This window comes from Oryza glaberrima, chromosome 8 (genome assembly GCF_000147395.1).
Source record: "Oryza glaberrima chromosome 8, OglaRS2, whole genome shotgun sequence".
In the NCBI taxonomy this organism is placed as follows: Eukaryota; Viridiplantae; Streptophyta; class Magnoliopsida; order Poales; family Poaceae; genus Oryza; species Oryza glaberrima.
Genome location: NC_068333.1, coordinates 12,716,924 through 12,735,276, shown reverse-complemented (window position 1 = coordinate 12,735,276; position 18,353 = coordinate 12,716,924). Strand labels below are relative to the sequence as shown.

Here is an 18,353-nt window from a genome sequence, read left to right as displayed (position 1 = left end):
GGATGTGGCATCAAGGACGACAGTGGCTGCGGTGCACGGCGGCGGTTGCTGCACTCAGAGGGAGGGCCACAGTGGCACTGCCGTGCGAAGGAAGGGAGGGGCAGGATCGTCAGTGCACGGGGGCGGCAGTGGCTACTGCGCATAACATTAGCGTCGAGGGCGACGACTGTTGCTGCACCTAGAGGGAGGGCCCAGATGGCGTCAGTGTGCAGAGGAAGGGAGGAGGGGAGGAGGGGGACGGCGGGTGCTGAGCATAGCGCCAAGGGATGCAGCGGTTGCGGCTCTCAAAGGGATGGCTGCTTTGACACCAACATGCGGACGAAGGAAGTAGCGGAAGCACCGTCGCATAGTGGTGCAGGGGAGGGAGAGGGAGGAGGTGCGGTGCGCACAGTGTAGATGTCGGGGAGGTGGCGATTACAATGCCCAGAGGGAGGGCTGCAGCACCGCTAGCGCGAAAGGATTGGAGCGACACTTCTGTCGGGGGCAGTGGTTGTCAAAAATTGTGCCATAACTTTTTCAGATTTTGTTTTCTTGATTTTGTCAAAAATAAAGCGAATGAAAGTCAAATTTAAGCCAAATTCGTCAAACTTGTCTAATATGTAAAAGATGTGTTAAATTTGTTACAGTTATGTCAAAGATCCGAATATATGCACGTTTTGATATAACAGGGTCAAATAAAAATAAAAAAAGATATAACAAGTAGGGCAAAAGGTACTATTTACCCCTTACTTAAGGCTGTTAACTCGCCTTAACGGAATAGGACCAGACAATTTTGAAAAGCAAGTTCAAATAAGCAAAGTATGAAAAGTAGGGCTAAATTGGTAGTTAGAATGTACAAAATGGGACTGCAGTTCAGTCACTGAGATGCTCTTGATCGCTATGCATTAACATACATCAGTTAACTACCCGGACTAGGGTTCAACTTTGGTTCCTTCAGGCTTTCCGTTGGCTGACTACAAGAGATTAAAGGGGTCAAGAGGGCCAACAACCTTCTAGTAGTAGGGCACATGCATATTCACAAAAGACCTGCTTCTACGCATGAAGTAGCCATCTTGTAGGCTAGCCTGACCTGGTATCTGATGGTTAGTCTGTTCAAGGTCAGGGACATACCTATCTGTAACTGTCCCTCTAGCTGAACTCCTGTGTTCCCAGTCGAAACTGTCTCGACGGCGGTAATCTGGTCCCCATCCATGATCATTCCTACGCCTACCATAAGCCGCCGCCTGTTCCTCCTCACCAAAATTTGTCTGAGGTCGATATGCACCATTGTGGTGCTCCTGAGGATAATATCTATCAACAGGAAGAGTGTCCATTCCATGGTAGCCGCACCCTGACTGGGATCCATATCCATCATACTCGGTATTGTATCTAGTACCATCGTACTCGGTATCGGGTGAATTACCACGAGGAGGAACTGTGCTCCAGTCTCTTTCAGAGCTGAAATGCCTTGATCTTCTACGTCTTCTTGGATAAGAAGGGGACCCACGCCTTGCAGTAGCACTATAATCAGGCCTTCTTGAATATGGAGCATGACCATTTCTTTCCACTGGTACCTGGCGTCTAGCTGAATTTTTGCTCACGGTATCCCTTGACTCTAGTATTCTATTTGATGTCCCCCTCTTTCTGGACTTGCATACTGAAGCCCCTCGTGCTCTTTGATCATCATTATGCGAAGGACTTTTGACGTCAACACATTGAGGATGAGCAGTTCTATCATCTTCATGATGACCATCTCGCACGTTTTTCATGCGAACGGCTTCTCTTTTCCTATCCAAGTCCAATCTCTTACCATCAGTCACCTCCTTTTGTTCCCTGGTTTTTCTTGAATTGTCACCTGAAGTATCCATTTCAGTTCCTCTGAGATTATCATTGCCGTGAGGACTCTTTGGCTCATGTTGAAGAGCATAATTGTCATCAACATCTACAGCCACATTGTATCCACATTCTTGCTGAGTATCTACTCTGTTGGTAGTTGTCTTGTGCACAAATGCAACATCTACATGCTTATCTGGAGATAGTCCATCAACAAGATCTGGCTTCACTGTCCCCTTGTTGCTGCCATCCCTGGGAATCTTCTCTTTTCCTGATCTTATGTTCTCTTCATGTGTACTATCCGTCATTCTGTTTTCTCTCTTCGAGATCTCTGTCTTTTGACGTGCTGCAGAGTTATGCCCACATGCATTCTCTCCCCGATGCACATCACTCTCTTTTCCTGATGTCAAGTTATTTCCGCCTCCACTTCCATTAGCATGTTTCTCCTTATACAAGCTTTGTAGCTCATCATTCTGCTCTTGATTTGCATGAAAAGTAACTACATTGGGAATTATCAATCGTTCTCCTGAACAGTGCTCAGATGTTTGTTCTCTCTCGCTAGTGTCTTCTTTTCCAACTGTGAAGATCTCGTTATCCCCCTTAGCACCTTTGTCCACAGAAGAATCCTTCAACATGACACTATGTGCCTTGTGCCCAACATTTAAATGGCCATGTTTTCCAGCTATCCTCATATTCTCCTGTGTCTTGTCAGGGAAACTCCACAAGGAAACACAGAGAGGAATTACATGCAAACCATTCTTTGCGTCGTCATTCACATCCACATCACCAGGTTGATACAATGGCTGCACAACAAACTTCCAGGTTAAGTAACAGCAAGTATCCCAAAACTTCTGAGTAAATTTAAGACAAACCCAGTTTTGGGTATTCCTAACACCACCCCAGGTTTTGCATTTGTTTCTAAGGACCCGGTTTTGGGGGAGTATGTTTCATCATTTCATGAAACCCTGGTGTACACCTATATCATGGTATCCATGCACAATACTTGTTACAGAAATAGTATGCTGATTCTTTTCAGTGAGAAAAAGGACAAAGTACATACACATATTAGCCACCTTTGCAACAAATGTGAGTATATGGCTAAAAATACCACAAATTGGACATGAATATATTCCAAAAATCTGGGGTTTTGTGAAGCATTTTGTCCCGAAACAGGGGTTCCTTAAAACAAATTGTAAAACCTGGGATTTTAAATTGCAGATACCTCAAAACTCTAGGTCTTGTGAAATTTACTCAAAAATTTATCTAAATATTCAAAAAAAAAAAAAGGAAGATATTCACCTTCCCAAAGATGTGCTGATTATATTCCCATATCAAATGATAGGGCTCCTCCTTGCAATCCAATCTGTGTGTGCATCAAGCAGGGTTAAGAACCAAAGATCAATAGTAATACATCTCCATAAAACTGCAGCTATTATGTGAGAAGTGCACTTCTGCAATGAACTTTTCACATAATAGTTGCCTTTAGTTCGCAGGCATAAGCAGGAATCCTTTCCCTGTGATTCTAGGGGGAAAATATAGGAAGTTTAGCATCCACTCCAAGCTCATGTTTTTGCTAGTTCATGTAGGATCAAGGCAAAGTTACTACTCCCTCCGTTCCAAAATGTAAGCATTTCTGTGCTTTTCCCAAAATGTATCTGGACAGAGGGATGTCACATACATTTTGAAAAATACGCAGAAATGCTTATATTTTGGAACGTCACATACATTTTGAAAAATACGCAGAAATGCTTATATTTTGGAACGGAGGTTATTCTCGCCACTTGTCTGTTCAATTAGTGTAAGCCAGATGGGTACAAGTAGATAAGTAGCCTAATTCCTGTAATAATCCAAACCAATTATTGTGTTTTTTCTATGGCCCCAACCAAACGAACATCTCAACAAAGTTTTCCAATTCTCTATTTTGCACATCTATTCCTATCCTATTCCTTTGTTTTTCCTATTTCTATGTTTTTTCAATCCTGTGTTTCAAAGGGGGCGTGTATTTCATCTAGCTTCAGCAATAACACAAAAAACAAATATTTCAAAGAACATGTAACCCTGCTATCAAGCATGCTTTATTTAGTGGTACCACTTGTCATTCTCCAATGCAGCCCCACAGCCCTTTAAGTGTTGTCAACCGTGCTTGTTATTGGTGATTAACATGTGGGACCCAAGCATCTCCAACAGAGTTGCTATTTTTGGCTCTCCAAGTGTCCATTTGGCCGGTTTGGCAAAAAAAAAAAAGAGTTAAATTTGCCTCACTCCAACACCATCTCCATTACACTCACCAATTTGACAGTAGGTCCCACATGTCAGTCAATTTACTTATTTTTCCTCCCTCCCTCTAGATCTTCCCCTCCCCACCATCTTCCCTCTCTGCTCGATGGCAGCAGGCGAGCACAGGCCACAGGAGGACGGGCGGCAACAGTGACATAGAGTAGCAGGGATGAAGCCCTCATCAAGGTGACCGAGGGGAGGCTCGACGTCCCACTGGCCGGTGTTGATAGCACCGTGCGGAGAGGATGACCGAGGGGAGCTAGTAGCCGACAACAAATTGGGGTGGCCACGGGAGCTTCTATCAGTGGCGGAGAACGGCGCAGGAAGGATGCACAGCCTACCACGACACCACCGCTGGCATGGTCTCCTGCAATTTTGGTGAGAGAGAGAGAGAGAGAGAGAGAGAGAGAAAGAGAGAGAGATGGGGTGGAGTGGTGGGGTCCACGTTGGCAAGGCAGCAGTGAGCAGTGCGGTTTGGCAAGGCGGAGCGCAGATTTTCACCAAAATTACCAAATTTTGCCTTAGAGAGTCATTTAGCAATACTGTTGGAACTGCTCCCTGATAACAGATTTGCACTTCCTCCTGCGTTTTCAAGAAAAAGATAACAGATTTGCACCTTGTGTTTTTGTAATTTCCTTATTGTTGAACTAGGTGAAATTCACACTAAAAAGTTCTAGCAAAGCTGCATTTCAAAAATAATAGTTGCAGTTTTGTGAAATTCATTCTATTACAAATTAAAAATGAAAAAAATGAAAATCATATGTCCAAGGATTACCTTTCAATATCTGTGGGGGAAACTATTATAATAAGCCTTGGCTTAAAGGTTAATACTTTGTCAACAAATTTGTTCACTGAAACGGCTTGGATATCAAGAGGAAGGTCCAGGACCATAACCTGCTCAGGACAAAAGATTAATATTATAAGTATGCCAGATGCTTATGCCTGTAAAGTAGGATACAAAACATACTAGATTTAATCCATGAGGTAAATCCTTTGGTTGCATGGTCACCCAGTTGCTCTCATCAAAACACAGATTGTTCTGCAAAATATTCATAATCTCCAGTTCAGAATGGCAAAGCTATCTAAGTAAACATTACTTTTTTTTTTATGAAATTAGTAAACATTTACTTGGAGAAAGAAGGATAATTGCTGAAGGGACATTGTTATTGCGAAATGTAAAGATGTTCACGAATTCTTGAGAAAGGGTAAAAAAAATCTCATGCTGAAAGATAATATGTCCAATGTTGAAGTATTTAGAAAAGAGCAAAGTACATAGTCTTGCTTTTATTCACCTTATGTTGGAAGAGATCATAATTCTTGAAATTGCACCTTTTAGACACATCTTCAAGCTTTTCTTTCATCAGTCGACTAAAATTATCCATGTTGAAGCAGAGATCAACTATCTACCATTGTAAATAATAATAAACTAATGAGTTTTCACATAAAACAGTTATACACAAATTAATACAAACATATTGAAGATTTTGTTCAGAGGAAGATTATTGTTTATTATCATTCTACAACTTCCTTTTTGGTATACTGGACTTGTGAAAAAAAGTTTTGTGGTGCCGACAAGATTGGAATCTATCTCAGCCTCCACTACCTCCCTCACGACAACAATGGACCTCTCTAGTAATAACCCATCTGGCAATTTTCCACAGCTTTCCTGGCAAGTGACCACCATATGCACAACAGGACTTTGTGGAACAAGATATTGGTGATGATACAACTATACAACTGGCACGATCAGGGCAGCAGGGCACACACGGTGGTGAAAACAGGGCCAAGGTTGTCAATTTTGGACACAGCTACAAAATGATTCAGCATGGTTTGAGCAAATAACTAAATAAGGTGCTTTTTATTGCATTAAGGGAGAAAATAATCAAATGAATTTTGAGGAAAGATAGTGAGAAAGGAGAGACACAGCTACAAAATGATTCAGCATGGTTTGAGCAAATAACTAAATAAGGTGCTTTTTATTACATTAAGGGAGAAAATAATCAAATGAATTTTGAGGAAAGATAGTGAGAAAGGAGAACTACAAATTTCTTGACCAGGGGATATGACAAATTGACAATAAATCTCCACAGGGCAAAGAAAGTTTGTACATTGGAGCATTCTCATTGCTAGGATGAAAAGGACAGTGGCATATATGCAAAATGTTGATTGACATGGCAAAACAACAGATGGCATGGGCTTATTACCTAGGAAGGCACATCCAAATCCTCGGTGCTAGATGGATGACAACATGACCTTGGTGTCTATGAGACAGGCATGCAATTATCCAAAATAATGAGCGAGCATTGATGCAACAGAGGGTCTGCATCTCAGAGTAGTGGCTACAGATGGCCACAGAGACCTCACATGTTCTAGAGTGATGGAGTTGAAGGGAGCCATCATTCACAAAAGACAGCAGTACACTGGGCCATGATGTTTACATTGAAGGGGGATCTCAAACAAATATTAGATTCATGCAGGGAGATATTGAAATTTGAAACATAAATGGCAGGGCTCTGAGCTATGTGGTTTCAGTAACAATATGAGGTTCTTCTACATATATATTTTTAGTGCATGTTGCCAGGTTTTTATGGGGTCAATTCATATCACCTTTCCTTTAATCTCCTTTGCAAAATGCAGTCAACATGTTTCACAATTGGCTAGCAAATCTAAACCCAAGTCAAATATGACAAGTTGGTCCAGGCTTTTGTCAAAATGATGTTGTCCCATCCCTAGTTTATGTATATTCATTATGATGTATATGAATGATCCATTATCTAAAATGTATGAACAATTAGGCTGTGTGCATATCATGCAATGGCAGGAAATATGAACTTTTCCATTATCTAAAAAAAATTTGAAACAATGATTCGATAAACTTTATGAAAATTTATTCAGAGAATCTTAATTAAGTTTATCCTTGCAAGCCTATAAAGATACAGGTTGCCACGGTGTGGTGAATCTGATCTGCCATTCAAATTATGTGAACGTTCAGTGCAGGTCCAAGGAAACAACAATATGCAAACATACAATGCATGCAACTTTCTTATAAACTAGCGGCTATAAAATATGGAACTATGGAAGACCATAATATACATATCTATTGCACTATAAAACAGTAGAAAAAGAACTGCCTATGCTCTACAGTGCTAGAAATTACCATGTTAATCAAAGTAAAGAGAAAATATGTCACAATTGGTTTTGGTGGTCCAATTATGGTAATTACAGTTAAATAAGAAATACAGTGAATTTCAGCAATGAAGATAGGAGTTGTGTAAACATGTATACTACCTCCGTCCCAAAATATAACCACTTTTGGCTACGAATCTAGACAAACAGTTGTCTAGATTCATAGCTAAAAATGCTTACATTTTGGGACGGAGGGAGTATGTAGGTGGTTGATTATTCTAATATAATCATGTTTAAGTTGGATTTGTGATATTTTTTCATATTAACTTTAGATATTGTAGTCAACATAGATTATAAACATACCGTGTTGCCAGGCTGCACATACCAATGAAGTTTATCAGCAATCTAAAACAAAGAGAAAGGAACCAATGAGCCATATAACTCCAAAGCATCAACAAGTTATTTATTACAAATGCATGCTGCTTAATGGACCATGATCATTTGGCAGGATAATTATTTGTCGAGCTAAGTCCGATTAATCCTCAAATTTGAATCGCAGCAATCTTGACCAGGCACACATGAGCAAAAAAAGTTTAGTGTTTTTTACTGTAAACTTGTTGACCACCAAAACAGGCGCCAAAGGTCAAAAACTAACTCTACTAACAGTTCTCCGACTAGAGGCCTGTCTTAATCAGTTTTGTTCACTTAGTGAAATTTTAGGCCCCAAAACAATAATGCACAATTAATAGCTTATGAACCAAGCATAGCTCAAAGGCAAACAGGCCAATCAACATAGGCTATCTTATTTAACTAGTAAAGGAGTGAACTTTGGTCCAGATTTTTCATTTTACTAACTCATTGATAATAATTTAAGGATGAACATGCATTTCACTTCTACAGCCAAAAGCATACAGTAGCTGGTGTGCAAACTTCTTTGCCATCGTAATTCATAAGTACAGCCTAGAGTGAAGTAACAACCACTAGTAATTGTCAAATGGGGAACCCAGTCACGATTGTGGATGCTTAAACTTTTAATCTGTAAATACCTGAACCGAACACTCTGACAAACCATCTATCTCAATCCTGGGCTGCCTCAGTACATCCTTTGTAGCCATATCTTGGGATGTCCCTGCAGATATTTCCTTTTCTGCTGTACTTGTTACCCTGAAATGGTGATACCAAAAGATCCATATCACTTGTAAGAATCATGTGGTAAGCCTGTACAGCAGAATGATCAAAGGAAAATGAAGAAAACAATTCAGAAGCAGGTCTCAGTTGATGAAATCATTCACATTAAATATATTAAGAAGTCAAGTTTCTTGGAAGGCCCCTGTGAGGGCCACGTTTTAAATTAAGTAATAGCAAGGTCCAAAATGAGCCACCTCTTTTCTGTTTCACCATCCACCGCACAAGATGCACTCTTTGATATTTCCCCCATAACAAATGAAGACGGAGTTCCAGGTTGCCCTTCCTTCCCTTCCACGGTTTTTGCACCACTTAATCTAGCAGAAACATCAACCAGAGGTACTTCAAACTGCAGATCCTTTTTTAAGCGCTTTACTGCACACCCATGTTCTAGTGCAATATGCTCAGATGAACTATTCCTTGCTACTCTTCTGGTTTGCTTGCTTTCTCCTCTAGGTGACACATTTGCCAACTTAGTGGATTTTGTTGAAAATTTATTACCGCTCTTTTTCCTTTTGCCAGTCACTTGAGCATCCTTCTTAGAAAGATTTTTCGTTTTCTTGATTTTTGGAATAGAAGGGAACTTTATATGCTCCCCACTAGGTGTTCCAGTAGTAGCATCTATTCCATGGTGTCTGCATGAAGTTTTCACAGAAGTTAGTTACGATTCCTTGAGCACCAAGTGCAGATAAAGTATGGAGACTAATGAAGAACAAACTTACAAACAGTAGAAGTAACTCCTTTTTTTAATTTTCCAAGCAAGTTTTGGGGCACCTTTGTCCTTTGTTTCAAAGGAAATTTCGCTGTGAAAAATACCATTTGATGCCATGAGAACATGATAGCTGTACAAAATAAATAAATCAAAAGTAGCTAGACTGGATACCGCACAGCACCTTGGTAAACATTCTGTGTGATATGATCTTGGACAGCGTCTGCAGACTGCAAACTGGAATTCACTTCGTGTCCTGTCCTCCATCTTTGCACATTTAAAGCACCAATGGACAGGGCATGTAAATGACATACCATCTGCGATCATTTCCTCCAATTTACAAGCACCATCAGTGTCTTCAGGCTCAAGTAGCACTGCGATGCACTTGGGGTGGTAGAAGTGCCCACAAGATTCTTTATTACATTGAAACACCTAAAGAATGAAGAGATGTTTAAAATGACTAGAAGAGTCACGAATAAGATACTCTGAGAAAACTATTATTTTAGTAATCAGCATTCAATAGAGTTTACTGTCGACTCTTTCTCCCTGCTAGAATTGAAGTGTCTAAAAGGTAACATTCAATATCCATAATTGCACTAAGGTAGTTTATATCAATATAAAATTGCTATTTGCCATTATTTTTTTACGCCATTTCCGAAAACACACCATTAGATAGCTATTTAGTCAACACAAGAAACGATGGCTTCACACGTCCTCTCCTCTCCCGTTCCCTTTGGCACCTCCCCTACCTCTAACCCCACGCCGATGGCCACTCCGACCTCGGAGAACATCTCCACAGCTGTGCTGCCAAGGCCAGCCCCCTGCTCTCCTCAGGCACCAGTTCCATCCCCTGCTTTGTCCTCAGCCCTAGGCCGGTTGAAGTTTGAACGGTGGTGTGACTCCAGTCCGCCTCTTGATGGCGATGATGTTCTGCCTCTTTCCTTCAAGACGGTTCTTCTTTCGCCAGGGCCGACAGTTCCTACCCCTGCGGCTCGCTCTCCGGCTACCTCGGTGTCAAAGGTGGTTGTGTCTCTGCCGGCGACAGCCTAGGAGGTAAAAGCCTGAGAGGCCCAGCAGGAGACTAAGGTGCTTGCGAGGTTTGCTCCGGATACAAAGGGATGGGTTCGTGTTGAGGCTAGGAAGCCTGCTCCTCGCCGGCCCTCTCGCCCGCCCAAGTCAGTGCCAATGGATTTGCATGGACGTTGCTTCAACTGTTTTTCCATAACCCATTGCACATTCGACTGCCATCATCGTACGGCGTTGTTTCAAGTGTCCCAAGATCGGGCATCACTTGTACGTGTGCCCTGTAAAGACCACGTCGGTGTGGCTTCGCCTGGGTGGGATACAGCTCCTTCCAACGCCGCCCCATCCATGGCTGAGGCCGCAGTCGCTGACACTCAAGCTTCAGGCAACGTCAACAGCCAAAATGGCTAGCCCAGCGCTGGGTGCTCAAGCACCAGTGTTCAGGCGGCAGGGATTCAGCTGGTGAGCCACAACTAGGGGTGGGCGTTCGGTCTGACCGAAAAATTCTGTCTCGGTCTTCGGTTTTTCGGTCATTTCGGTCTTTGAAAACTCAGGACCGAATTTCATCCCAAAAAACTCAGGACCGGCAAATTCGGTCTCGGTTTTTTCAGTGTCGGTCTCGGTCTGACTGAAATCGCTGGAGAAGTTCGTCGGCTCGGGCGAGGCCGTGGCTACGGCTGTTGCAGCGGCGAAGGCCACGCCGCAGCTCGCTAGGCGCGCCGCTGATGGCGGCGTTCGTCGGGGCCACGGCTACGGCTGCCGCAGCGGAGGTAGCGCCGATGCGGACGGCACCGCTCCTCGGGGCCGCGGCGGAGGCGGGATGGTTGGAGGCGGCGCTCGTCAGGGATGCGACGGAGGCGGGCTGGCCGGAGGCGGCGCCGATGCTGTGAATTACCGCGGTGCGACGCGTGATGGGGATGGATCGGAGGCGGAGGCGGCGTGATGCGGATGCCTCGTGAGGACTGAGTGGTAGTGGTGGCTTCTAGGGTTTAGTAATTTACTGGGCTTATTGGGCCTCCTAGGCCTATTGGGCCACAATTCGGTTTTCTCGGTTAATTCGGTTAACCGAAGACAATAACCGAATTGCCCGAAAAAAATTTGGTATTTTCATAGCTGAGATCGAATTACTAACCGAATTTCTCGGTCTCGGTCTTTTCGGTTCGATTCTTCGGTTCAGTCTTATTCTGCCCACCCCTAGCCACAACCGCCGTCTGGCAGGGGCAGCGTTGAGCCGACGGTACAGGTGTCTGGGTCCCTTGTCACCAGCAGTTCGGGTGGTCTTACCATCAAGCCATGGCGTATTGTTGAGAGGACGCCAACATATCGCGCATGGTGAATGATATCCGGTGATCCCTGTCAGTTGTCGTGGTTGGAAAGCTGCCATCTAATCCTGAGGAGGTGATTGTCCAAGAGGTGTGCAGGGTTCATGAGCTCAAGGCTGGTTCTTTGGGAATTGTGAAAGAAAATTGTGGAATGGCTCAAAAGATCCAATGTTTCATCATGTATGTGCATTTTATGAAAACTAATGTACCATGGTGCAGAACATTGGTGGGTGAACAACTGTTGGACAAATGATAAATTCTCCATTTAACTAAAATAGGCTCAAAGGTCTAGCTATACTATATGATTACATCCTTGCAAGCAAGATCAAAGATGCTACCTTAGCATTTGGACCATAAGATGGCTCAAGCTCTCCGCATTTGAAACATTGATGTTCATTATGTTCACAATTCTCACACAAGAAAGTTCCACTTTCCTGTAAATGCGTAAAGAAGCAGGCAGTCAGAAATGGCCAGGAACGGAAATAAAAAACTGCAGCACCTGTTAGTAGAACCCCAAAGTATACCTTTAGCTTTAGCTCCACAGAAGTGAAACGGAGAGTTCTGCATTTGGATTTCCTGCCATGCTTCACCCTGGCATGGAAGGACCTCTTGCATGGACCTTCACAGCTGCATCAAACAGTAGCTGTAAGCAAAGAATAGAATCAAATGACATTTTGCCATTGATGTACAATAGTATATCCTTAAAGTGCAGGAAGTTCCACGGTATTCTATCAGTGGCTCAGTGCAGAATGAATACTCCACAGGAAAATTGGAATAGTTTTTTTTTCTTTTTTGTTACATGTAATGCATTAAGGAAGAAACATCAGATGCTTAGAGGAAGCAACAACTTGACAAGATATGGTTCCATCTCCCATAATGAAAAACAGTAAGAATTAACACAATTACTGCAGCAAAATTTATGCTAATGGTCGAAACAGCATTGGAACTCACCAAATAGAACTTTTTAGGAAAAAAATAACCTACCGTAGCACAGAAATCGTTGGTTCTCTAGAAAAACTTAGGGGAGGAATCCAAAAGAAAGGAAATGATGAGAATAAAAGAAAAAAATATAGATGAATATTTAATTATCAACAAACAAGAAGATGGGATATGAAACTCATGTACCAAAAATATTTTCAACATTTTTTCTTGAAAAAAGAAGTTTCAATGATAGCCGCAATGGAAATGGGATTGTCTTACACAAGTTTAACCAGACTTGCAACAAAATAGATGGCATTTCATGGCACCACAACCTATGCCTTGCTGCTATAGACATATGATCTAATAAATGCTCACAATCAACAGGGAAGCTGAATGCCTTGGGTTACCATGTTTCCATACAAACTCCAAAAGTCCAGATTATGAGATTATATGACTTCCATTGCTCATCAAACTCAACCCCAACCACTGCTTTGTGCAAGTGACACAGCTGTATTAATGTATCAAAAGCATAATTTCATTTGTAAGATGCTCTATTCACCCCAAAAGCATGCCACTGCTCACGCTATGTCTAAGGTATAATTCTCTTGCATGAAGTTTCCCATGCCCATAACCCAATTCAGCAGAATTCCTTCAGGCTATGAATTACAGAAACTTTTTTTTTCTCTCTGGCCAAGGATCGAATTTCACCAGTTGACTAAGTACGCAGGTATAAGCAAACTTAGGATAGTACATACATCACTTTCAATTATGGAACAGGGGCAGCTAATAGTTTCACGTTTAACATTCAAGAAAGACCAATAATTTGCACAACTATGCTTTGCAGTTTGCAATGAACCAGATAATAGAATACCGAAGAACCTAAATTGTGTGAATTCATATACTTAAGGAACAACATGAGGTAAGACAGAAAGATATAGGGAACATGAGAACACATCATGAATAAGAGTAAGAGGCATTGAAGTAAAGTTGATGAGCACAACAGAAAACAAAACTGCACCTACCTAAGCAACTTTCCACCATCATCACATATGGCACATATCATATCTGTATCATCATCAGTTGCATTACCATCAGTATCAGTATCTTCATCAGTACTATCATCATTATTATCATCACTGCTGTCGCTATCGCTGTAGCTGCAGTCATCACTGCTTTCAAGTGACTCATCACTGACAATAAATCGATCTTCTGTACACGCTCTCCTTGGTATGGGCTAATTGATGATGAGTAACAGAAATCAAACACAACACAACAAATTTCTGAAATAGAAATCTACACTAAAGTCTAAAGGATTTTATAAATATAAGAAATTTGAACATATGCATCTGTAGCCTGATTTTCAATAATACTTTATCAAGCAGCAAATTACTATCTAAGGTACCTCAATGGCCTTCCTGGAAGCATCCTCAATAAAGCATTGTATAATCTGTATGCACAAAAATAGTCATCATGACAAACATACGATTGAATTACAGTGGAAGTTATGTAAGCATATGCTGTGACATCCAAGCTAAATTGGGCTAGAATTCATAGAGAGAAGACACGGCCAAGAGGATGGCAGGGTAATTTGGGATGTGAGGAGAAAATAGATTGAGATGGCTTAACTTGACACATAAGATTTTTAGGGGATGCACATAAGCTCTGCACATCATTTGTATTAAGATAGGTGAAACTTGACCCCTAAGATGCAATAATTATCTTCAAAGTAGTGTATCTTAATACACGGAATATATATCTATAAGAGGTAAATCTGACTTATAGAGTTTCAGCCATAATGAGCATATCTATAAGCCATAATGAGCATATGGAAGGATATCAGTATGCAATCATGTTCTAAAATGAGATATATGATCTATTGGTCAGCATGTAAGGAATGGATAGGGTGATAGGCACTACAAGGTGGGGTGACAAGGTATGCAATCATGTTCTAAAATGAGATCTATGATCTATTGGGCAACATGCAAGGAATGGATAGGCACTACAAGGTCGGGTGACCACACCACACGAAACCACATACTGTTTTTGAAGTTATGCATAGCGTCTATACTAAGCCACTAAGGTATTGAGAGTTAGTCTTTACTTTCTTCTAGTATTCATCTAGGACCATGTATATTCATCTAGGACATGGTGAACACCCAAAATTAGGTTCCTGTGTGTTACGTATGACCTTACTATCTAGCTTGAATCCAAGTGACCTGTTTGGCCATGGCCTTCTTGACAGTGCTTTATTGTCTTGCTATTCGAACTTAAAGGGCCCATTTGATCATGGCATTCTAATTTGGCAACTGTCAGAATAAGGCTTCACTCTGATCTGCCTTGTAGCAGAAGTGTGAAATGCTTAATTAGTGAAGTTCATTAATGCTATCAAGAACATACTGTATATTTTACATCATGATTTAATATCCATACCTTCGACTTCACTAAAATTGGATCCCTCTCCATGAAAAGCTTGATTAGATGATGGTGCTTCTTTATGTCATCCCCATTAGGTACAGGACCAAATTTACTACAAGAAACAACAAAAATATAGAAATTAAGATCTTGTTGTGGCATAGCAAAGGAAAAAAGGGAAGGCATGCAGATATAATACTTGAAAACTTCACCGAGGTGATCAAAAAGGCTTCTCTGTTGTTTCTTGGGACACTTCCTGACAAAGTGGAGCATTTGCACTGTGATCAATATTGATCGAACTTTTTTTTCATAATAGCACATCCGTGGTTTCAACAGTTCTATCCATTTCCCGTCACTCGAAAGCACTGAGATCTTTGGCCTCTGACAATCAAGATCTACCCTCCAAGCTATCACCTTCTTGAACACATGACGGTTATTATCTGTAAATCCACGCAAGTTCAGTTCCTTGTAATCAGAACATGCGACTTCTTCGTTCTCATCAAACTTTATGGGCAAGACACTGAAGCAGACTGGCTTGTCCTCGCTTTCCTCAAAATAGTAGATGTCCACATCGTTAACCGGTGGCTCCACGTCATCGTCGTCGTCAAACATAGTGGAGGCTGCTAGATTCTGGCATAGGGAGGGAGAATTTTCAAAAAGAAATCTTGCACCCACAGCTTATATTAAAAGTTATTATCTGTCATAAACAGCAGAACCCGAAATAATTGTCCTCTTCTAAGGATGAGCAGTAAATGATACTACATTGAAGAATATCATAGAGACATTACATACAAAAAAGAACTTAGCAGATTTAGCACTAAGCCACTAAAGAATGAGATATCTTACAGCAATAAGAATTGAGATACATATCACCACGGAGAACAAAAGGTGCCTCTAATTTCTAATCATACAAAAGACAGCTTCAATGAGCATTAAACTGTGAAAATCATTCATGCTTAAATGCTTAATAATCTAGCTAAGATGAAACGGCAAATAAAAATCCTTTGCGGTTACTGCTACAAAAGCATGCAGTATTCCAAAATGAAATCGCACACAGTACACAGAAACAGCAGGCAAGAAATTATCCCAAATTAGTTGAGGAAAATCCGCCGGAATAGCACCAATATTTGCGCTGGAAGAAGCTCACAAAAAATGCCGCAGGAACGATATGCTCCGGGAGGCGATCCTACAAGTAGACGTCTCGGAGAAACGGCTCTACTCGCATTCTAAAAAGAAAGGGGAAAACACTGTATCGAAACAGAACAGGAAACCCCAGCCAAATCCCCCACAAGTAAAGAAGAGCGATCGATTCTTGACAACAAACCCAGCAAGAACCGAACAAATCTCTCAAAGAACACGTATCCACCAGAAATCGCAGCGCCAAGAAACCAAAAAGAAAAGCATCACCACCACCCCCAACCCTCCCAAGAACCCCAATAATACCACCCCCAAAGAACGGACACGGCGCAAGAACCCCGCCGGAATCGGAGGCGCACGAACGCCACCCTAACCAACACCCCAAGACGCTGCGCCGGCACTGCGAGGGATCGGAAGGAGGGCGAAGAAGAAATCCGCACCTGGAGCGAGCGGAAGCGGTTTCCCTCTCCTCCCGGCCGCAGCGAGCAGAAGCAGCAGCAGCCCAAAAGCACGCAGGAGCAAAGGGTTGAGAGAGAGAGCGCGGAGGTTTGTTCGATGGCTAAAATAATTTGGTTTTCGGGGAGTCGCCACGCCACCTCTTGTGCTGCATGTAGCGCGTCGGCCGCGTGGCGATGGGGTTAGGGGTGAAATCGGGTCGGGTTCGGTCGGATCTCATCCTTCTTATATCCTAACCCATATTTTATAATCGGAATCGGGTTAAATACGGATAGTATCGAATACGAATACAAGTACAGATAATATCGGGTACATATATGAGACGTATACGTACCGAGACGGATATGACCACTATCGGTTACGAATATCTATTCGCATATTAAGTCAAAGCAACGATCATGTATACTATGTAGACAATAGCTATTCAACCATCCCATATATGTATAATGCGACTATATTAAGTTATTACGGCTTAAGATATAGGAGCAATACGGCAATGAACAATTGATTTTTAACTGACTTGTGATGAGCTGCTAACTTCCTGCTCCGGAAGAGACGAGGATCGGCTGGCAGCAAAGGAAGCGAGGTTGATGCTGGAATGGAGCCAAAGGGGCTGCAACAGGTTGGTGGTGGCCACGGCTCAACGGCCGCAGCAAGTGGCGGCGCGACGGGTGCTGCACCGGCGGCGCTCGCAGTGTCGGCATCATTGCTGAGTGGCTGTGCGTTTATCTCCAAAATCAATTTGCATCCTCTCATTCCTAGTCCAAAGATTAGTTAACAGTGATTAGTATTTTTGGTTGTTGGGTTTGATGGTGTACTAGTGGGCCTTTTGGCCACTATTGCTTTAGTGGGCTAGGCATGTTATCCGGGTATTATCCGGATATTAACCGGGTATACCCGTATTTTTCACCGGATAATCCGTATCCGTCGGATACCATCCTCCTGAATCCGATCCCATATCCGATATAAAATACCCGTATTCGAACCCGCTACCCGTAAAAACTTCCGAGTACCCGAATTTCTGACCCGAAATTGTCCCGAAATAATACGGCCGGGCGGGCGGGCGAGAAATACCACCCCACCACTTGGACGACTCCCTCCTCTTGGATTGCGAACATTTTAATTAAGGCAAAATCTAAACCTACAAGTCTCGGTTCAGTGTTAACCAGCGATGAACCAATTGTGAGAAGAAGTACTACTACACGTGCTGACGTACATGCTGTTTTTCCTTTTACACATGCATGTCTTTTTCTTCCTTCTTATAAAGTTTTCTCTCAAATTATTTATCTGATCTACAATCCGATTATACCATTGTGTTCGTTATAATTAAATCTTCACAACAAGATCTTATATAACTATATTACGATGAAAAAAAATTATATTTGTAAATTAATTTTATTATATACGTAAGTTACTTTTATCATATATATAAAAGTTACTAAGTTACTTCTTAGACATATAAAAGTAAATTCAATAAAGTCTATAAATAATTTACATATATTATAAAAGTATCTTAAAACAAAACGGAAGTAACTTTGTTACAACATTAAAAGTAAATTCGTTATAGGGATAAAAATATGACTTTATCTAGATATTAAATTTAATTAGCATAGATCAACACACGTAAGTTTAACAATTTTTAAAAGTAACTTCAATGCTAATTGGAAGTAACTTTTGAATGGTTCAGAAGTAACTCTCTATAAATCTGTTTGATCACTGATTATTTTTTTCCTTTCATTTTTATTTTTTTATGTAGAATGAGAAAAGAAGATAAAACCTTTGATGGATTGTAAATAACATTGATGGAATAAATAATAAGAATTAACCATGTATACATGATGTAACAGTTACTTTCTAACATGTAATAAATTACTTTTAAATTAATAAAATGAGAATATATTCAATATGAACATCGTTTTGTCACATATTTTGAGTGGAGTACAATGATGCAAATAGATCTTAAAAACAATATG

At 41.4% G+C, this 18,353-nt stretch overlaps 1 protein-coding gene across 1 annotated transcript; it reads right to left on the bottom strand.

Moving 5' to 3' along the window:
* Positions 1-581: 581 nt before the first annotated feature.
* On the bottom strand, positions 582-16,511 carry LOC127781780 (uncharacterized). Its single transcript, XM_052308818.1, has 17 exons — positions 16,365-16,511; positions 14,987-15,417; positions 14,806-14,902; positions 13,778-13,822; positions 13,398-13,609; positions 11,979-12,081; positions 11,793-11,888; positions 9,294-9,541; positions 9,123-9,203; positions 8,598-9,035; positions 8,262-8,379; positions 7,579-7,620; positions 5,382-5,492; positions 5,057-5,128; positions 4,865-4,983; positions 3,112-3,175; positions 582-2,615 (listed from the first exon to the last, which is right to left on the bottom strand). The coding sequence occupies exons 2-17, from the start codon at positions 15,397-15,399 to the stop codon at positions 993-995; spliced, it is 3,882 nt and encodes a 1,293-aa protein (XP_052164778.1). The 5' UTR covers positions 15,400-15,417; positions 16,365-16,511; the 3' UTR covers positions 582-992.
* Between the last annotated feature and the right edge of the window lie 1,842 nt (positions 16,512-18,353).

Coding starts and splice junctions, on each gene's coding strand:
- LOC127781780 (XM_052308818.1), bottom strand. CDS start 15,399: ATGTTTGACGACGACGATGACGTGGAGCCACCGGTTAACGATGTGGAC. Junction 5,493..7,578: donor ATGTGCAGCCTGGCAACACG/GTATGTTTATAA, acceptor TTACAATGGTAG/ATAGTTGATCTCTGCTTCAA. Junction 2,616..3,111: donor ATCAGCACATCTTTGGGAAG/GTGAATATCTTC, acceptor TTTGTTGTGCAG/CCATTGTATCAACCTGGTGA.